The sequence below is a fragment of the Salmo trutta genome, chromosome 30 (assembly GCF_901001165.1).
Source record: "Salmo trutta chromosome 30, fSalTru1.1, whole genome shotgun sequence".
NCBI classification, from domain to species: domain Eukaryota; kingdom Metazoa; phylum Chordata; class Actinopteri; order Salmoniformes; family Salmonidae; genus Salmo; species Salmo trutta.
The window spans coordinates 2179239-2201744 of NC_042986.1; the positions used below are offsets into that span (position 1 = coordinate 2179239).

Genomic DNA, 22506 nt, shown 5'->3' on the forward strand with positions numbered 1-22506 from the left:
CTCCCTTGTGGTTTGTATAGCCAGACGCCATTCAAACAAGCCCAGTTTAAGTCAACTATTGGGACTGTACTGTATCATAACCCCAACAGTCTTTAACAACAGTGCTATTTGATTGGAAGAGCAGTTTAGATATCCTTTGTGGAGTTTTTGCTGCGTTTAGTCAAAGCGGTGTAGGTTTTCACCCCTTTGAGGTTTTTAGGGGGGATTTTCTGGCTGGCGCTGAAACTCAACACCTTGTAGATGGGAGAGTGAGATTAAAAAAGGAAAAACAACCATGTAACCCGCTGCAAAGGGGAGGAGGCCCAACTGAACAGGAGACTTCATGTTACTTCAGGGATCTGATTTCTCCTGTGAACACATTCTTTCCTTTGTTGTTGTTTATACAACCAAACCTGTCATTTATCTCGCAACTTTAATTCACCAGGTCCTTGCCGTATATGAAAATATGTTTTCTGTCAATTTATCTGGTAAAGGGTTAAATAAATAAAATACAGTAACAAGTGTCACTGAGTCCCATGTGTTGGTCTTCGATGCTAGAGTGGCAGAGCTAGCCTTGCGGCGCCGCAGGCTAAAGGTTGATGTGCTAAGAGGCTATAAATCAGCTGTAAACCTGTGTATTTAGTGAGGAAATACCGTTTCCACCGCTATCATCTGCCAAGGTAGATGTTCCGTGTCCCAGGAAACATACATGACTTCTTGCCGCAAGCCTGATGAGGAGACAGTGGGTTCTGTACATATGTCATCATTATGGGGCGAATGATACCTTCCACTTCATTTTCACATTTTCACTTAGTCATGCATTGATGTCAGTGGGAGACCTTAAGTTAGGATTTGCCCCTTTCAGTTTAAAGACAGTGATTCCTATGTAATGGGTGGGTAAGGAGGACCAACTGGTGGGTGGCAGCCAGTGCCAGTGCCTCTTCACAATTAATTAAAGGCTGGTCTGTGGCAAGGAACATTATTTAGTTAATGTTGGGGATTAAGCCTACATTAGGAACATTTGAAAGGCGTTTGGAGAGGTCACAACACAATGCCAAAAAGTTATTGAATTACTGGTTTAATGTATAACGGCAACTGTAACGTATTTTGTGATTTATTGTAAATGTACATTTACATTTTAGTCATTTAGCAGATGCTCTTATCAAGAGCGACATCTAGGAGCAATTAGGGTTAAGTCCCTTAGTCAAGGGCACATTGACAGATTTTTTTTACCTAGTCTGCTCTGGGATTCATATCAACGTCCTTTCGTTTACTGGCCAAACGCTCTTAACTGCGAGGCAAACTGCCACCCTGTAGTGATGTGAATAATACATCTAACGTATAGCAATACCTAACAATGATATCAGATAATGTGACATAATTTACACAATTTGGAGATGCAGAAGCCTAAAGCCATGTCTGAATATACCGTATGTGCCTGTGTGCTTTGAACTTGGGCTCTGAAGAAACTCAATGATTTTCCTTCAGTATCAGTCTGGTGTACAGTGGAAGCCTGTTTTGTACCAGACCCATTGTGTGTGTGTGTGTGTTCTGTAAAAGTAACGTTATAGTAGTTACTAAAAGTGAAAGGAAGAGCCATTGTGTCCGCAGCCTTTTGACCACCAGCGTGGATAAAACACACAGATAGAGGACCACTATACCTGTAAAAAAGCTTCCCCTCGATTAGCTCTCTCTGTCTCTCATTGTCACAAGAAGACACAACAGGGACCACAAAGGTACAGTACTCGTGTAGTAGGCTACTCGTAACCGACACCGAATGTGCTGTAAACAACCAAGGAGACAGACTCCCAAATGCACTACATTAAGGAATAGGGTGTCATTTGGGACTCAACCATAGTGATGGAAGTGTCAAAGCTCAATCTGTCTCTTCGGTGGTTTGTGGCACAATCGGTTTCGGTTACAACTGATCTACTACATGAGAACTGTACTTCATTTTGTGGTCTGTGTTGTGTCTTGTTGTGACATTGAGAGACAGAGTTAAACGAGGGGAAGCTGTCTTACAGGTATAGCCGTCTTTTATCTGTGTGTGTGTGGCATAACTCCGCTCTTGGAGCAATTCTACACATTTTGCCATGGGGTGGAGAAAACCTTTTAGAGTTTAAAAGGTAGTTTCCTGCAATTCTAGACATTTTTGACATGGGACTGGGTGAAACAAACACACTTTCAATGCTAATTTCCTGCAATTGTATACATTTTGCAATGGGGCTGAAAGAACATTTTACAGTTTTAAAGCAAATTTCTATAATTCTATAGCCTTCCCTGTGGCTCAGTTGGTAGAGCATGGTGTTTGCAACGCCAGCATGGTGTGTGCAACGCCAGGGTTGTGGGTTCGATTCCCACGGGGGGCCAGTACAGAAAAATGCATGAAATTAAATGTATGCATTCACTACTGTAAGTCGCTCTGGATAAGAGCGTCTGCTAAATGACTAAAATGTAAATGTAAAATGTACACATTTTGTCATGTGGCTGTATCATGACACTAGGCGAGACCAAAATGCAGACACAGGAGGCAGATGGTTGGAGTTTAAGATGTTTAATAAATCCAAAGGAAATGGGCAAGAGAATGGTCGTGGACAGGCAAAAGGTCATAACCAGATCAGAGTCCAGGAGGTACAGAGTGGCAGGCAGGCTTGAGGTTAGGGCAGGAAGAATGGTCAGGCCGGCGGTAACAGAGTCCAGAACAGGCAAGGGTCAAAGCCAGGAGGACTAGAAAAAGGAGAAAAGGCAAAGCAGGAAAAACGGGAAAAATGCTGGTAGGCTTGGACATACAAGACTAACTGGCACAGAGAGACAGGAAACACAGGGATAAATACACTGGGGAAAACAAGTGACACCTGGAAGGGGTGGAGACCATAACATGGACAGGTGAAACAGATCAGGGTGTGACAGGCTGAGAGAACATTTTACAGTTTTGAAGCTAGTTTCCTGCAAATCTACACATTTTGTCATTGGGCTGAGAGAAAAATTGCTGTAGTGGTGCGTGGGTCAGCTGTTTGTTCACCTGCACCCACCCGCAATTGCTAATAACCCATCTGCAACCGCCCGACTATACAGTATGTGAAAATCAAAGGCCCGCACCTGACCCTAACCCGCTAATATAGAAAATGCGCTGTAGGCTACAGTGAGAGACTGCAGAACGATTTTTAGGAACTGGGGGATGGATTTATTTTGCCTAATATGTTTCGGTTAATAATTTCTGACATTTTGGTAGGCTATTTGTAAGTCAACTTGTCTATAGTCAGATACATGCAGCTTCTCTTCTGTCATTTGTTGCCCTAGAAGGCTAAATAAACCAATGCTCACCAGAATGTCATAAATTGCTAGAATGAATGATGTAATCTAGTTGGCATTAGTAGTGTTCCCAGTGTTCTCTGTCATCTCAGATTTTTAGGGACTGGGGAGAGAATGCAGTGACAACAAAAAAATCTGTTTGTAAAGAAATAAAAGGCTGTGAAAACGACCCAACATGTTTCTGATAAGCTTTCAGTTAAATATAGGCTACCATCTGTAGACGTGCTATCTTACCTGGCATTCACATTCTCTAAAGATGCTGAAATAAATCATATTTCTCCACTCCTGTCGGAGAGCTCATATTAAGGCTATGTGAGAGGTGTCCAGATTTCAGTTTCCATTTAACCCATCTGAACAGTAGGCTACAGTTCCATTGACATGCCATAGAACTTTGAAGTCCCTATCTTGTGACTGTCGACTTAGGTCCTAAAGCTTATGATTACACACTAATGCCAGATATGCTAAAAGAATTAAAGAAAAACCTCAATGTAGCCTACAGATACTGTATAAATTGCACAAGAATTAAACATTTATGGATTTTTTTAAGGTGTTGTTTTCTCTTTATTCAATTTGCCCGCCACCATTCCGGCCTTCATCCACACAATATTTAATGACCCTAAACCACGTGTCAAACTCATTCCAAGGAGGGCCGAGTGTCTGCTGGTTTTCGCTCCTTCTACATGATTGATGAATTAAGGTCAAAGAACTCCCCTCACCTGATTGTCTTAATTGAAGGAAAAAACAAAAACCCGCAGACACTAGGCCCTCCATAGAATGAGTTTGACACCCCTGCCCTAAACCCACCCGCCCCGCAGATAACCTGCACATCACTAATTTGCGGTTTTAAAACACATTTTTTGAGTGACTCAAAAATTATAACAAAATCAATGGGGGCCCCATGCCATTTTGGGAATTTTAGATTCTCCCTGCTTACTTTTTATTTTGGTGATTGTCAGTTCTCAAAGATGATTGTATTTCAAAAATATATTACTCCATTTTTATACGTACTTTATATCTGGTCGTTTAAGTTTACACTGGAAACGTTTACCATCCTAATTATTATTAAAAAAACAAAACAAAAATAATTGAATAAAACTAAAAAGTGGTCACGATTTACATATAGGGGAAAAACTGAGTCCACTATAGGGAGTAGTGTGTCATTGCGAGTGAAGAGGGAGTGAGAATGTTTGGCTACATTACCGTCCCTGCACTAATAGAGAGTAAACATCCTGGGCTGGGCTGAAAGAAAGGGAGACAGAGGCTCCTCTCCCATAGAAGGATTTGTCATACTCTTGGCAAGAGCCTGTTCGTGGGTGGGGTTAGGTGCATTTTCCCCTTCCCAACACACACACACACAAAAACACACACACACAATCAAGCATTTCTGTCTATGTGCGAGGCAGGCGTGCCCGGGCCTGCACTCAAGACAACCTCTGTTCAGTCTGACCGCCCTCCTAACAGTTCTGAACACGTCCCAGCCAGCCAACAGCCAACCCCTGAGTCTAACCCTCACCCCCACTACACATTGTTCACTATACCTGGGAGCAGTAGCATTACAACACAGCAGCCTGTCCTCACAGACAGCACAGTACTGGCAGCTTATAAAGGACTTTCTGGTAAAGGAGTAACAGTATTTACTGTAAGCCAGTGAAGCCATCGTCTCCATGGTTGGATTAGTTTGAGGAATGTGGCACGGATGCTAGCGACATAAAGGTAGATAAACGTCAATGGTTTATGTAGGAAGCAGAGTGGAGAAGTTGCGTTGGTTGGAAATGGGTAATTGGAGTGGGCTACTGTGTATTTGTGCATTAAGTTACTTCAGCTAGTATCAGATAATGAAGATTTGAGTCCTGCAATCTGAGACGTTGATATAATACAGCCAGCAGCATTTTTCCTCTCCAATTTACCTAAAATGTAATTCAAACCCAAACCAGATCAGAGACAAATGCCTGTAACAGCCATGACAAAATCAGAGCTGAGGCACTTGGCTCCTGAGACATCACTACCTGTATGAGTGTAATTACCAAGAGCCAAACTGCATAAGAGCCAATGATGATTCATGTCATATTTTCTCTCTTGCTCTCTCGCTCTCTCTCTCTCTCTCTCTCTCTCTTGCTGCCTCTCTTTTTTTTGGGGCTGGTCCTTGTAATGTGTGAGTTGGTGTATTACCACTCCCTAATAAAGATCTTTGGGGACTGTGTGTGTGTGTGTGTGTGTGTGTGTGTGTGTGTGTGTGTGTGCGCATGTTTGCATTGGTGTTGTGACACTACTAAGTATGTGGTACATTTAGTGTGATGTGTTCATATATAGGTGTTGTACAAAACATCCTCCCCTGCTCTCGGCCTTAGCAGACAGTAAGTCTAGGTGTCTCGTCTGGTGCCCGCTTGAAGATAACACTGATCTCCTCTCTTGACTATGAATAGATAGAGATTGGCATTCTCACCAACACAGTGTATGTGCTCTATTGAAGATGAAAGGTAAAAATACCTGGAACTGAGATTTATTCCCTCCAGCCTGTTATGAATAACTTGTGAATTTACAAGTCTCTCTCTCTCTCTCTCTCTCTCTCATATATATATATATATATATTGTGGTCCTCTGTAGTTCTATTGGTAGAGTATGGCGCTTGCCACGCCAGGATAGGGGGTTTGGTTCCCGGGACCACCCATACTTAAAATGTATGCACGCATGACTAAGTCTCTTTGGATAAAAGCGTCTGTTGAATGGCTTTTAAAAAAAAGTATTATTATATATTATCTCTCCTTTCATTGATATGCATCCACATTTGTATCAAAATTCCCTATGATGTTTTTTAAAATTTTATTTCACCTTTATTTAACCAGGTAGGCCAGTTGAGAACAATTTCTCATTTACAACTGCGACCTGGCCAAGATAAAGCAAAGCAGTGCGACACAAACAACACAAAGTTACACTTGGAATAAACAAACATACAGTCAAAAACACAATAGAAAAAGTCTATATACACTGTGTGCAAATGGCGTGAGGAGGTAAAATAAATAGGCCATAGTAGCGAAGTAATTACAATTTAGCAAATTAACACTGGAGTGATAGATGTGCAGATGATGATGTGCAAGTAGAAATACTGGTGTGCAAAAAAGCAAATAAAAACAATATGGGGATGAGGTAGGTAGATTGGATTGGCTATTTACAGATGGACTGTGTACAGCGATCGGTAAGCTGCTCAGATAGCTGATGCTTAAAGTTAGTGAGGGACATAAGTCTCCAACTTCAGCGATTTTTGCAATTCGTTCCAGTCATTGGCAGCAGAGAACTAGAAGGAAAGGCGGCTAAAGTAGGTGTTGGCTTTGGGGATGACAAGTGAGATATACCTGCTGGAGCGTGTGCTATGGGTGGGTGTTATTATGGTGACCAGTGAGCTGAGATAAGGTGGAGCTTTACCTAGAAAATACTTATAGATGACCTGGAGCCAGTGGGTCTGGCGACGAATATGTAGCGAGGGCAAGCCGACGAGAGCATACATGTCTCAGTGGTGGGTGGTATATGGGCTTTGGTGACAAAACGGATGGCACTGTGATAGACTGCATCCAGTTTGCTGAGTAGATTGTTGGAGGCTATTTTGTAAATGACATCGCAGAAGTCGAGGATTGGTAGGATAGTCAGTTTTACAAGGGTATGTTTGGCAGCGTGAGTGAAGGAGGCTTTGTTGCGAAATAGGAAGCCGATTCTAGATTTAATTTTGGATTGGAGATGTTCACTATGAGTCTGGAAGGTGAGTTTACAGTCTAGCCAGACACCTTGGTATTTGTAGTTGTCCACATATTCTAAGTCAGAACCGTCCAGAGTAGTGATGCTAGTCGGGCGGGCGGGTGGGGGCAGCGATCGGTTGAGATACATGCATTTAGTTTTACTAGCGTTTAATAGGAGTTGGAGGCCACGGAGGAGTGTTGTATGACATTGAAGCTTGTTTGGAGGTTTGTTAAGACAGTGTCCAAAGAAGGGCCAGATGTATACAGAATGGTGTCGTCTGCGTAGAGGTGGATCAGGGAATCACCCGCAGCAAGAGCGACATTGTTGATATATACAGAGAAGAGTCGGCCCTAGAATTGAACCCTGTGGTACCCCCATAGACTGCCAGAGGTCCGGACAACAGGCCCTCCGATTTGGCACACTGAATTATATTTGAGAAGTAGCTGGTGAACCAGGCGAGGCAGTCATTTGAGAAACCAAGGCTGTTGAGTCTGCCGATAAGAATACAGTGATTGACGAAGTTGAAAGCCTTGGCCAGGTCGATGAAGACGACTGCACAGTACTGTCTTTTATCAATGGCTGTTATGATATCGTTTAGTACCTTGAGTGTGGCTGAGGTGCACCCGTGACCAGCTCGGAAACCAGATTGCACAGCAGAGAAGGTACGGTGGGATTCAAAATGGGCAGTGATCTGTTTTGTTAACTTGGCTTTCGAAGACTTTAGAAATGCAGGGCAGGATGGATATAGGTCTTTAACAGTTTGGGTCTAGAGTGCCACCCCCTTTGAAGAGGGGGATGACCGCGGCAGCTTTCCAATCTTTAGTGATCTTGGACGATACGAAAGAGAGGTTGAACAGACTGGTAATAGGGGTTGCAACAATGACAGCGGATAATTTTAGAAAGAGAGGGTCCAGATTGTCTAGCCCAGCTGATTTGTATGGGTCCAGGTTTTGCTATCTGGATTTGGGTGAAGGAGAAGCTGGGGAGGCTTGGGCAAGCAGCAGCGGGGGGCGCAGAGCTGTTTGCTGGGGTTGGGGTAGCCAGGAGGAAAGCATGGCCAGCCGTAGAGAAATGCTTATTGAAATTCTTGACTATCGTGGCTTTATCGGTGGTGACTGTGTTTCCTAGCCTCAGTGCAGTGGGCAGCTGGGAGGAGGTGCTCTTATTCTCCATGGACTTTAGTGTCCCAACATTTTTTGGAGTTAGAGCTACAGGATGCAAATTTCTGTTTGAAAAAGCTAGCCTTTGCTTTCCTAACTGACCGTGTGTATTGGTTCCTGACTTCCCTGAAAAGTTGCATATCACGGCGACTATTCGATGCTAGGGCAGTCCGCCGCAGGATGTTTTTGTGCTGGTCGAGGGCAGTCAGGTCTGGAGTGAACCAAGGGCTATATCTGTTCTTAGTTCTACATTTTTTGAAAGGGGCATGCTTATCTAAGATGGTGAGGAAATTACTTTTAAAGAACGACCAGGAATCCTCTAATGCCGGGATGTGGTCAATATCCTTCCAGGATACCCGGGCCAAGTCGATTAGAAAGGCCTGCTCGCAGAAGTGTTTTAGGGAGCGTTTGACAGTGATGAGTGGTGGTCGTTTGACCGTGGACCCATAGTGGATGCAGGCAATGAGGCATTGATCGCTGAGATCCTGATAGAAAACAGCAGAGTTTGGAGGACAAGTTGGTCAGGATAATATCTATGAGGGTGCCCATGTTTACGGATTTAGGGTTGTGCCTGGTGGGTTCCTTGATAATTTGTGTGAGATTGAGGGCATCTAGCTTAGATTGTAGGACTGCCGGGGTGTTAAGCATATCCCAGTTTAGGTCACCTAACAGAACGAACTCTGAAGATAGATGGGGGGCAATGAATTCACATATGGTGCCCATGGCACAGCTGGTAGCTGAGTGGGGTCTATAACAGGTGGCAACAGTGATAAACTTATTTCTGGAGAGATTAATTTTTAAAATTAGAAGCTCGAACTGTTTGGGCATAGACCTGGAAAGTATGACAGAACTTTGCAGGCTAACTCCTCCCCCTTTGGCAGTTCTATCTTGACGGAAAATGTTGTAGTTGGGGATGGAAATCTCTGAATTTTTGGTGGCCTTCCTAAGCCAGGATTCAGACACGGCAAGGACATCAGGGTTGGCAGAGTGTGCTAAAGCAGTGAGTAAAACAACTTAGGGAGGAGGCTTCTGATGTTAACATGCCTGAAACCAAGGCTTTTACGGTTACAGAAGTCAACAAATGAGAGCGCCTGAGGACACGCAGGGCCTGGGTTAACCTCCACATCACCCGCGGAACAGAGGAGGAGTAGGATGAGGGTACGGCTAAAGGCTATCAAAACTGGTTGTCTAGTGCGCTGGGGACAGAGAATAAAAGGAGCCAATTTCTGGGCATGGTAGAATAGATTCAGGGCATAATGTAGAGACGGGTATGGTAGGGTGCGGGTACAGTGGAGGTAAACATTGAGTGACTATAAGAGAGGTTGCATCTGGACGCACTAGTTATGCTGAGTGAGGTCACCGCATGTGTGGGAGGTGGGACAAAAGAGGTATCTGAGGCATGTTGAGTGGGACTAGGGGCTCCGCAGTAAAATAAAACAATGATAACTACCCTAAACAACAGTATATAAGGCATATTGACATTAGAGAGAGACATAAAGCAAGACAAAGCAATCACAAGTGTTGATTGGGAGAACTAGCTAAGACTGGGAAGAGAACAACAGCTAATCAGCTAAGACAACAAAGACAATCAGCTAAGACAACAACAACAGGTAAATGGCGATGAATGGGCAGAGAGGGTCAGTTAACTACACACAGGGCCTGAGTTTGAGGCTGGGGCCGACAGACAAACAAAATGGAGTACCTTGATTAATGAACAGTCCAGCAGGCATCAGCTATGTAGCCAAGTGATCATAGGGTCCAGTGAACAGCAATAGATGAAACAGGGAAGCCGCTAGGTAGTCGTTACTACGCTAGCAAGCGGGAGACACGGAGTTAAAAAAAAGTTAGCAGGCTGGGGCTAGTAGAAGCGTCTGCTCCGACGTCCGGCGAAGGCTGGTTGAGGGTAAAACGGATGGCATTATGTCGGCAGACCAGTCGCGATGGAACGGCGGGGCTCCGTGTCGACAAAGGGTCCAGAGGTATTGTAGTTGGAGTAATTTTGTTTGCTAGCCGGGAGATGCGCCTGGCTCACGGCTAACTGGTGCTAGCTTCGGGACAAGGGCGTTATCCACTATAGCCACTCGTCCAGAGCTTACAGCAAGAATCCGGTGGTGTAGTGGAGAAAAACAGTCCGATATGCTCAGGGTTGATAACGCGCTGTGTCCAGGCTAAAAGCGGCTGGTGTCTGTGCTAAAGGTAAAGGCCGCTAGCAGTGGCTAAGAATGACTAAATAGCTAGTAGCTAATTAGCTGGTTAGCTTCTGATGGCTAGCTTCTGATGGAGGTTCTAGCTATAAAGTCTAAAAATAGCAGATCAGTATCACATTGGGTGAGGCGGGTTGCCGGAAAGTATATTTAATTTTAAAAAATGGAAAAAGAGAAAATATTGAAATATATACAAAAAAGACGAAAAATACAAAATTTACACGGGAGAATGACAAACAACGTCTGCACTGCTACGCCATCTTGGAATTAGAAGTATCTTGCACTTAGGTCTAACTGAATTTACTTCCTTGTCTAGGTCTTCTGTCTGGCCAAATCTACTCACATGATGTGTCCTGAATGAATCTTGAAAGCGTTTGCAACAACACTAAATTAGGTTTGTGGCATGGCATATGATTTGAGTTTAAAAGCACATTTTCGAGGAGCTCAGTGGCCCGTAAGCAGGCAGAAACAGTGGAAACTGGTATTCACAGTCTCCATGAGTGGGATATTCCATGTAGTTGTCTTAAAACGTTTTATCCCTTCCCGAATCCCATTTGTATTTCATTTTTTGCTCCATGTGCACCCACACCAAGGATACGAAATAGCAAAGTATATTAATGTAATCTACGTAGTTTTTTCATTTGTCAGGGACCATGCACAACAAAGGTATAGCAGTTTGCTGTCTATGGTGTGGTCTACGTGTTAATTTCATGTGACTCATTTGATACCTGCCTAATCATGCAATCTGTTATTTTGTGTTTGGTTGTTTCGTCTCAAGAGCTCTTACTAACATCTCCCGTCTGTCTCTGGTCAACAGGTGCTACTTGTTCTGTGTCTCCTGTCTCATCCCCTGGCTCCTAAGCCTCTTCAAGTTTGGTTTGTCACGCAGCCCAGAGCCACTTAGTATTCATGGCTGAAACAGTGCTGTAATCAGATGGATGTCATCACTGCTCATCACTGCTCTCCTGTCTCCTCCATCTCAGTGGAAAGTGAAATACGGGACTGACTACTGTGGTGACCCTCCCTTCTGTTTGATCCTTGACCTTTGAACTGGGACCTGTGTTCTGTGCTCCAGGCGATGATGTGGCATATCTCCGCTCTGCATAATTTTGGAAACGTTCTGGAACATTGTTGACACAGTTTTAGGCCTCCTAGTTGTGTTGTTTCAAAGCAAGCTTAGACTAAACAGACAGCTGTCCCTTTTACCCTTGATCAGTCTATTGAAACTAACAACCTAAGTAATACATACACATCTCAAGTTTCCTGTATCCTGGTCCTGGAAGCTGAAGCGTGAGTCGCCATGGCGACGGACTCTCCCAACCCATCCCTGAGGTCCAGAGTTACCATGACGACGGACGGCGACTCCTTCATGAGCACGGCCAGCCTCCCCTGCTGCCACTTCCTGTCCGCCAATGTCCTCAACGTGGGTAAGTCAAACCATTTCCTGTTTCCTTCATAAAGCTGCCCAGTGCCCACGACAGGTTGGCTACTGTACAGTGTGAGAGTTTCTGAGGTCCATAGCTTTGGATTTTGGTTGGTTTACTTATATAACAAGTGTGAAAGAAAGAGAGAGAGTGTGTGTGTGTGCTGTGCACATGCAATTGATTGTGTGTACGTTTGTTTTGCTGCTTTGGGTTGCTGTTTTTTTCTGTTTTGGGGTCATCTCCACATCTCCACCCCTTGGGATAAGGAGTATTTCAGACAGACATAACAGAGAGTCAGACACCATACTACTGAGCCTGCTTTGTTCCAGTATGCCTGCCTGAGACAGAGCGAGGCAGAGGAAGAGAGCGAAAGACATCTTAAAGCCCACACATGAACCCACACATTCCCAAGCTATGTGCCAAGCATCCTGTAGTCTGACTGTTATATGGCTCTTTCTTTAGTTATGTAATTTACCTGTAGTCTAGGCACAGTTTATACAACGTGGTATAGCTGCTGTAACAGGGTCTATTCAATTCCATCTCAATTCAATTCAGGCCTTGTTCAGGAATTTGATTCACCATGAATGAATTATGTGTTATTGTTCAGTTGGTGAATTGCCAGCTGGATAATTGTAGGCTCGTTCAGTGTTTCTCATATTTTTTTTCAGCAGCTGTGGCAAAATTAGTGTAGAGATTTTTTTTTTCTGTTTTAAATGAACTGCTCCGTGTTTCCAGATTTCTGTGAAATATGACCTATAATGACAATGAGTAAAAAAAGTTTTCCTTCCAAAAAGTGGAAAAGCAGCTTTTCTGTGCCGGAATGGTGTTGGCGCACCCCAACAACAGAATGGTGTGAGCGTATACTGTACCGGTCATAAAAAAAATATGAATGCGAGTAGACTGCTGATTGGCCAGCTCATCCTCCTTTAGACCGCTGATTGGCTAGCTCATCCTCCTGAGGAGTATTACATCATACTCTTTGAGGAAATAACAAGCGTTCTTGAAAGTTTGAGGTGGGGTTTTTGAATGGGTTTTTTCTCTCCAATTTATGCTTTGGCCACAAATAATAGGACGAGTCAACAACAAGATTTGGGTATGAGTTAACAGAATATGAGATATGCGATTTTCACTGGGGAATTACTTTAATGCTAATTTCCTGCAATTCTCCAAATTTTGCCAAGGTGCGGAGAGACATTTTTGGTTTTAAAGCTAGTTTTCTGCAATTCTACACATTTTGCAATGGCTTAGGGTATGTTGTGTTCTTATTCTATTTGAGTGACTCTAACAAAATCAATGGGAACCCCATACCATTACATTTTTTAAAGGTTTGATTCTCCCTGACTGTCTAGTTTTTATTCTGGTAGTTGTTAGTTCTCAAAGAGGATATTATTTAAAAATATATAGCTCCATTATCTTTTCTACATACGTTATATCTGTTTTTAGTCATTTAAGTTGAAAACACACTGAAAACGGACACAATTTAGCAGCAGCGCCCTGCCGCTGTTACAACAAGCAGTGTTTCCCCTATATTCATGAATGTTCAACTATTGCTTTCCAGATGTGACTCATTTCTCTGTATTAATTTGTCAACAGCAGTTGTGTAAGAAACAATGCCTCAAATAGAGTTGTGCTTCGTCGTAATCCCCGAAGGACATTCTTTCAAGCGGGAGTAGAATTAATACTCTCCTTATTTGCCCACATTCCTAGTGTGAATAGAGATGATTGGGATATTTTGCTCTAAAGCCTTGTTTACACAGTCAATTACTTTTTCATCTAGTTTTACAGTCAATACATTTTTCCTCTAGCTTAACAGTCAATGAATTTCTCAGGTTTGTTCTAAAGTCAATTCATAAGTCTCAACTGCATTGTGATAGCTGTATGCCCTGGGAGTTGCAATGCTCACTGTAGAATGAGCGAACTCATTGAAAAGGTCACGGCAGGATTTGAAGTGAGCATATGCACCAAATTCAGCTCGATACATTGTCCCGAAGCAGCGCAGCAGAGTTAGCGAGGCGCATTGGTTTTGTATTTATCTGCATTCTGAAAAGGACACAGACGTCGCTCAGCCAGACGACAGATGCTTTGGTGAACAATCCACCTTTCTCCTTGCTTTAGTCAGACAATAGAAAAAGGGTACCCTACCAGGGCCCATAACAAGACAAAGCTTTTCAGAATTAGATAACGGCTATGTTCTGTTTTCCTACTCCAATTCCAGCTGGTGTGTTCCTAGGTTATGCGGAATATAAAAAATTGTGTGGTAACGTAACAATGTGTAGCCTACTTTTAGGTTCTTTACTTCGCAGTTATCAGCGGACACAGGATAGTGGTGCTTGTTTCAACGAATCGGCAAAAAAAACAAATGTTGTTATGTGATTAGATTGTACGTCTCGTTGAAAGAACGTTGGAAGCCCTCATGCAATTCATGCACAGAACCAATACCCACAAACCATTTTGGTTCCACACCTGCACGCAATTCAGCGGTCGAGCCAGGTAAATGTATATTTGGCATAACCCCATGGTATTCCACTTTATGACAAAGGTCATGTAATTTCTACAAGGGAGGTGTCATCGCACTAAGATTCTCTACAAGATGCCCTCGTCCACCTCCGAGGAGGCGCTGGGGATGTTCGTGCTAATTAACAGCCTCCCATTTCCATGTGAACGAGGAAAAGTAGGTTGAGGCATGTAAGGACTTCTGAAACCCTCTTCTAGTGAAACATAATTGCTCTAACTCCCGCTCCTTTGTGCGTTCAGGCTTGTCGTCACTCGCCAGCCAAATCACGTCTTTGAAGCATCATGCGACCGGGGACCATATTTGGACCATCTCTGGCTCAGGCCAGAGTGTTTGTTGTGAGGGTCTTTTTCAATACTCACCAGTGAATGAAGGCCACATGCCCTAAACTGATTCTGTTAATAACAGGGCATGTGTCTGTAGAATAGCCCGAGGGCTAGGTGGATAGACACTCTCTTCTCTGTGGTTACATTCTAGCGCCTCTTCTTCTACGCCGCCCTGGTTCAGGGGCGTTCAGCTAGCCATGCTAACAGCCGTGGTGTTGACTGGCCTTAGATTCTTTTCATGTGTCGGTTTTAACTCGGCACACATGCTCTGAAGCCCACAGACAGGAGGATTATGGGTAAGTACTAGTAGGGGCTGAGAGGTAAATTGGTGTTCTGCTAGAGGTAGAGATTTGATTGGCTCAGACCACGGTTTAGATCGATGATGCTTGTGTGACTCTTCTAAATAATGTCTTGGTCTGTTTTTTTAAGGATTAACTGATGTGTGGCTAAAGTTTTGATAATAAGCCCAAAACCCAATGTCTCTCTCTCACCCTCTTTCCTCTCTCTCTTTCTCTCTCACCATTTTGTACCACCCTGCCTCATCCGTAACACCAGTATAGAACCCACAGAGACTGGCTGACTCACAGGATTATGTGTTTACGTGTACATCTGTGATGTCTGTTTGACAACCCATTCACATCAGGTTCAGCTCCCAAACACTAACCAGCTGCTAATCACAGTCACTCACTGGCACAGCAATAAGACAGGGATTGCGTCCCAAATGGCAGCTTATTCCCTATTTAGTGCACTAGTGTTGACCCGTGACTATAGGGCTTTGGTCAAACGTAGTGCACTATATAGAGAATAGGGTGAGAGACAATTAAGGCCCATCTGTTAATGGCTTGTGTCTGTCAGTATTCCTTTCCAATTGGCGAGCTATTTAATATGTGGTGCTTTGAGTACTCTTAAAGTCTAGTGTTATTTACTCATCACAGTGAATTGTCAATGTGTCTACACACACACACACACACACACACACACACACACACACACACACACACACACACACACACACGTCTCTAACCGCCAGCAGAGGTCAGTATAATTCCTTTTATCTCCTGGAAGCCACCTTTGCACCTAATAAAGATTTTCTGTATCAAACCTGAGACATGTGACAATTAATGAATTGTTCACTCTGCGTTCCTCCCACGGCTTTTCCAGGCTAGTCTTAAACCAGCAGACACCCCCCCCCCCCCCCCCCGAGGGAGTGAAAGTGTGTCTGTCATATAAAATGATCCATTCATCAATAGGCATATCCATTCCTCTGTCATTCTTTGCGAGAGACCTGATGTTGATAAGGGGATTGATGAGTTGCTGTTTGATATGTGTTGTGTTTATGCAGATCAAAATTCACAAATTGAGGCTCTGTTTTGTGTGAGGTATTCTCTGTCTGTCTGTGTCACTCTGTTTTTCTCTCGAATTGAATGTCTGTGTGTGCATTCATAGTATTTTGTGTGTGTGTGTGTGTGCGAGCTTCGGTGCGTCCATGTGTGGCTAAAACAGAGTTAAACAGTGTTTAGGTAAAATACTGCGTCGGAAAACCATGCCACTAAATCCAATGGATTCTTTAAGGCGTCATTAAACCTGCGGCCAGGTCCCGTCAATGACCTAATTGTTCCTTTTCCGATCTAATAAGCAATCAATGATTGTGGATTGATATGTGATGGGAGGAGCAGAGTGAAGAAAGAGAGCTGCAATTGATACCTGGATGGATGATGAACATGGAGAAGTGATGGATGGATAGAGACAGAGGTAGACGTGGTGTTATGCGATGATGAGCGGGTGGCAGTGTGATGTTATATTTTGTAGGAAGTGGAAAGGCGTACAAAGAAACTTTTTAAGTGAAGATGTAGCATTATACACAGGTGGGTCTAATTCTGAATGCTGATTGGGTAAAACTGCATTCCAGCCGGTGTCTATTCCACAAGTTACCACCGGCTAAATCTATGATGTTAAAACTGCCCAATCCACTGTCTCATTAGCCCAGCCAAGCAATTTGTAAACTTGATCTCCACTATAAAAAGCATTTAGTTTTGAACAGCGGAGATTTGTATAAACCTTGCTGTCTTTCTGACATTTGTAACATTGTTTCAATAGTCAAATTCGATCTCCAGCTGTCACATAGTGATGAACGTTTCGGGGTCGGGAGTCAGGATGAGACAGACAGGCAGGCAGCGTTTCTCAGCCAGTCAAAATCATGAATCAGCTGGCATCATTTTTATGGATATATACAAATAAATGTCAATTGAAAGAAGGTAGTTAGTTGGCAGTCTTTCCAGCTTCCATTTGAAGTGATTGTGTTAGCTGTGTTGTTGGCTAGCTCTTCTGAACAGCAGTGTCCTGAGGAGTGAGCAAATTTTCTATGCCAGGCGAAATCGCGCATTGTTATGGATGTATCCAAACTAAATGTCACAAGAAAACAGCTTAAACAAATGCAAATGCTGCTACTTTGCTGTTATTCTAGCTGCACTGTTTGACGTGACTGTAAGTTAGCCGTAGTTGGCTAGCTAGCAAGCAAGGGATAAGAACGTTGCCAGCCAGTATGGCAATGGAAAATTTAGAACAAACGACTGTATACAGAACAAAAAGAATGAACGACTGGGTCCCGTCTCTGGCGAACAAACGACCAGCCGGCTTGGGTAGCCACCCTAGATTCGTTTCGGGACTATATCTTGTATTAATAAATTCTTCAAAATAACTTTTTTAATGAAAATGTCAATCATTATTTATCACATGACTTCATCTCGGGCCTAACAACACCATGCCAATATATCCTCCAAACAACGGCTTCTTGGGCATTATCACTTAAATGTAGCATGCTTTCTGATGCCATGTGGCTGATATACTGTGTGCCACCCAAGGGCCACAACAAAATGTGTGGCAGCAGCTGCCGCGGAACGTTGTGTCTTCAGCTCGTGCTAATGTTGCGCTGATAAAATGTTTGAATTAATGATTTACTTGGTGTCGGTGGGCTTTGCTCAATTGCATTTGAAACAGGCTCAGCCTCTAGACTAATTTTATGCTCAATGGTTGTCTCTTCTGTCTTTTTCTCTCCGGCGAACTAGGGGCATAATCAATCATTTTGTAGACTACACAACTGGGCTACTATCCTCGGCTGTTACCTGTATGGCTCGCACACAGGGAGCCCTTTCCATCTGCGGGATATTTTTGTATATAGGGCGGTAATTCTTGAGGGATCGTTTTGTTTCTCTCTTTGTGCAGGCTCATTTTTGTTTCTTGTCGCTATTTTTCAAGCTGACGTTTTATTTCTATGTCTTCATCGGCGTGGAATGATTTGCAGTGATCAAATAATACACCTTGTTCTTTCACCCTGGGGTCGTGCCTTCGCGTCTCTTCAAGGTTAGCTTTGATGTCTCTGTTGGAAAAGGGACATTGACTGAGCAGTCTTCTTGATTTCATTAGCTATTGCTTTGATTGGTGAGCCTGCATATAAACACGCTATGTTAGGAAAATTGTTAAACGATTGATTTATTATTCAAGTGGTGATAAGCTTTTTTTAAGAACACACACACACCTTAAGTCTGAGAACTATCTATTCTCCAGGTAACCAGCAAGACGAATTATATTCCACTACCTATCAGCAATACCTTCAATCTCTTTCTTTCATTTCATTTCATTTCTTCTATTCATTGGTAAACATATTCCTAAACTGTTCTAAACGGTTTCTCTTTGGAACTTTTGTGACATTCTTAATTTGAACTTTAATTCAGTTTAAATGTAATTAAATGTAGCTCCCTTTGTCAAAATATGTTTCGCTAAAGCGTTTAATTTCACTCTGTACTCCAGGATTTTGGATTTGAGATCATGTTTTGTATGAGGTGACAGTACAGATGGTCACCTTTTTATTTGAGTGACTCCAACATGGCACAACACAATCTGCAGATGCATCCATGAAGTTTGTAGAGTCTCACAAGCATGATGTAGTGATTGCATGCTAGGAATATCAAAATACTAAACTTTTGTCTAAATTGAATACACTATAAGTGAATTTGTCCAAATACTTATTTGTCTTTATAGTAAAACAGTATAAAATACCCTCAAATAAAAGGTGACATTCTGTACTGTTGCCTCGTATAAAACATTTGATCTCAAATTACATAGCCCTGCCTATCAATTTACAGATCCTACTGTAGCTACCTACTGTACTTACCACAAATAGGCATATACTTATCTGACGTAACAGGACCTCCCATCCTCGTGGGTTAGCGGATAAATCTTGGTGATACAGACACATAAAACATGGAGTCTCCTTCTCCCCTTATCTTCTAAAGCAGATGTGATCTAATGTATGTTATCACTGAAGCCCATAAAGGATTGTGTTGTGTCCCTACCTGGGACACAATCGTTTCAAGTAGTTGTATCTCCACTGCATGGGTGATCTGCTGGTCGGGACAGAATGACAGAACAGCAAAATGGCCTTGTCTCAATGTCTGAGCTAATGTCTGAACTAATACCACCTCCTGAAGGCAAAACAGAACTTGTTAACATTTATGTATCCCAATGGAGGGAGGGATGGTCATTTAAACACTTTGACTCCATTCAAAAACACACACACACACACACACACACACACACACACACACACACACACACACACACACACACACACACACAAAGTCACGCACAGAGAGAGACAGAAAGGAGGAACAAAAGACTTTAAGGGGCCTGTCTAAGCTGTGGAGGAAACACATTTCGCCACTGCAGGCAAACCCCGTGGTGCAACTCGGTGGACAAATCAGTTTCCTCTGCTCCACTTGCAAATGCAGCATCCTCGAATCCAGCAGAAAATGCAGGATTTGCAGACAAACGCCTCCTCGTTCCCTCCTTGCACAAGAAGGATCTGCTTCTGTTTCCCCCTTCTCCCATTATAATGTGTTTACGGCTCTTAGATCATGCCTTTTGGGCTTAGCAATGCGCCTAGCTGTCTTTTTTCATTATCTCTGCCTGTGTGTGTGCCTTCCCAGGCGAGAAGATCTGTATGCACATCGTTGACATTAGTCTTCCGTCTTGCATTGTTTAATGTCAGCTCTCAATTTAGGTTTGGTAATGAACTGGAGCGTGCTAGATTAGGCTTCTTTTAGTCCACGACACACCTGTATGTTATATTCATATAAACAGATGGAAAACAGAGAGAACAGAGAGAATAGGTCATCTATAATAGGTATTTATTTAATAGATTACCTAATCTCTAATAGGCATCTTAGAATGTTACTCAGTCATACCACTATTTTATGGTATGCCTAAAATAGTACTTTGTTCGTAATTAGGTAACCTAACCATTGTCTATGGGTAGAGAAACGGCACCGCTCAACCTCACTGAGAGTAGAATGGCCCACGCCATTGGATCAACTATGAACTTCTCTCGCTCTGTCTCGAAGATGGTGCCGACCGAGAAGAGCGTCAGCTTATGAGTTTTGCAATATAGTGACGTTTATTGTTACTTTTTTTTGTACAGAAAGTTCATACCAGTGTTGTAGTAGTGGAGTCCGGTCTCGAGACCACATATTGAGTGTCTCTGTCTCAGACAGTGAGGACTCGTAATTTTTTCCGGCAACCAGCGGAGTTAAAAACACAGAGCCTAACGTTAGCTACATACAGTGCATTAGGAAAGTATTCAGACCCAATTACTTTTTCTACATTTTGTTACGTTACAGCCTTATTATAAAATGGAATAAATAAAAAATAATATCCTCATCAATCTACACACAATGCCCCATAAAGACCAAGCGAAAACAAACAGGTTTTTAGACATTTCTGCAAATGTATAAAAAATAATACTTATTTATATAAGTATTCAGACCCTTTGCTATGAGACTCAAAATTGAGCTCCGGTGCATCCTGTTTCCATTGATCATCCTTTAGATGTTTCTGCAACTTAATTGGAGTCCACCTGTGGTAAAATCAATTAATTTGACATGATTTGGAAAGGCACACTCCTGTCTATATAAGGTCCTACAGTTGACAGTGCACGTCAGAGCAAAAACCAAGCCATGAGGTTGAAGGAATTGTTAGTAGAGCTCTGAGACAGGATTGTGTCGAGGCACAGATCTGGGGAAGGGTACCAAAAAATGTCTGCAGCATTGAAGATCCCCAAGAACACAGTGGTCTCCATCATTCTTAAATGGAAGAAGTTTGGAACCACCAAGACTCTTCCTAGTGCTGGACGCCCGACCAAACTGAGCAAGATGCGCCTTGGTCAGGGATGTGACCAAGAACCTGATGGTCACTCTGACAGAGCTCCAGACTTCCTCTGGAGATGGGGGAACATTCCAAAAGGACAACTATCTCTGCAGCACACCACCAATCAGGCCTTTATGGATAGAGTGGCAAGACGGAAGCCACTCCTCAGTAAAAGGCACATGACAGCCCGCTTGGAGTTTGCCAAAAGGCACCTAAAGGACTCTCAGACCATGGGAAATAAGATTCCCTGGTCTGATGAAACCAAGATTGAACTCTTTGGCCTGAATGCCAAGCGTCACGTCTGGAGGAAACCTGGCACCATCCCTACGGTGAAGCATGGTGGTGGCAGCATCATGCTGTGGGGATTTTTTTCAGTGGCAGGGACGGGGAGACTGGTCAGGATTTATAGAAAGATGAACAAAGCAAAGTACAGAAAGGTCCCGATGAAAACCTGCTCCAGATCGCCCAGGACCTCAAACGGGGGCGAAGGTTCAACTTCCAACAGGACAACAACACTAAGCACACAGCCAAGCCAACGCAGGAGTGGCATCGGTACAAGTCTCTAAATGTCCTTAAGTGGCCCAGCCAAAGCCCGGACTTGAACCCGATTGAACATCTCTGGAGAGACTTGAAAATAGCTGTGCAGCGTCTCTTCCCATCCAACCTGACAGAGCTTGAGAGGACCTGCAGAGAAGAATGGGAGAAACTCCCCAAATACAGGTGTGCCAAGCTTGTAGCTTCATACCCAAGAAGACTCGAGGCTGTAATCGCTGCCAAAGGTGCTTCAACAAAGTACTGAGTAAAGGGTCTGAATACTTATGTAAATATGATATTTCAGTTTTTATTTTTAATACATCTGCAAAAATGTTTTCAAAAAAAGTTGTTGCTTTGTTTTATGGGGTATTGTGTGTAGATTGTTGAGTGTAAAAAACTATTTTAATCCATTTTAGAATAAGGCTGTAAAGTAAATCTTTGGGGGAAAAAGTCAAGGTGTCTGAATACTTTCCAAATGCACTGCAGCTAGCTGCTTGGAGGATGTCATGTCAAGCCATTGAAGGAGTGGGTGAGTGACTGACTTTTTCCCCTCATATTGTTTTTTTGGTGGCTATACACAGCTAGAGATGCAGGTGTCATTTTGGGTAGCTAGCATGAACTTGAACGACTGTTCTCCAGTTAGCATATCTCTTGCGATCGCAAGTTTCCCTCTGTCTATCTACTCTGATTTCAGAGCACTCTCATCTGTGTCAGAGCGCAGAACAACTGATGAATTTACAGATGCGCAACACCAGCTGAATATGACCGGTGTCAGTAAACCTAGGCAATAAAGTAATAGTTAGTCATGAACTCTCTAGATAACATGTAATCGGCCTAACCAGCTCTGCTACGGCGAGTAAAATGGTCAGAGTGAGATGTTCTCTCATTTGTGTCTGGAAGTAGCTAGCTAGCAAGCTAGCCAACTTTAGCCAGTTAGCTTGGGTGCTTTGTTGGGACAAGCATGCATTGGCAGGGAAGCTGCAGAAGGACGAGGAGGCTATAATTCGCCATTCTTTATCAGAGCAATTTTGAGAGGGTTTATCTAATGTTCCTTCATTAGATTTTAGCTCATCTTGCTCTGGCTAGCATTAGTTGTTGATCTTGTTGATGTGCATAACTGAGGGA

At 43.1% G+C, this 22506-nt stretch overlaps 1 protein-coding gene across 5 annotated transcripts in view; it reads left to right on the top strand.

Moving 5' to 3' along the window:
* Window positions 1-22506, top strand: part of LOC115168947 (1-phosphatidylinositol 4,5-bisphosphate phosphodiesterase eta-2) — a 178744-nt gene that overhangs the window by 3002 nt on the left and 153236 nt on the right. For 2 of the 5 annotated variants that reach the window (XM_029724498.1, XM_029724497.1), the window contains exon 2: window positions 11202-11811. In XM_029724498.1, coding sequence (XP_029580358.1) covers window positions 11685-11811 — 127 coding nt within the window. In that variant the 5' untranslated portion in view covers window positions 11202-11684. Of the gene's footprint in view, window positions 1-4668; window positions 5005-10757; window positions 10779-11201; window positions 11812-22506 lie in introns of those variants that run through there. The other 3 variants (XM_029724502.1, XM_029724496.1, XM_029724499.1) reach the window with 3 other exon arrangements.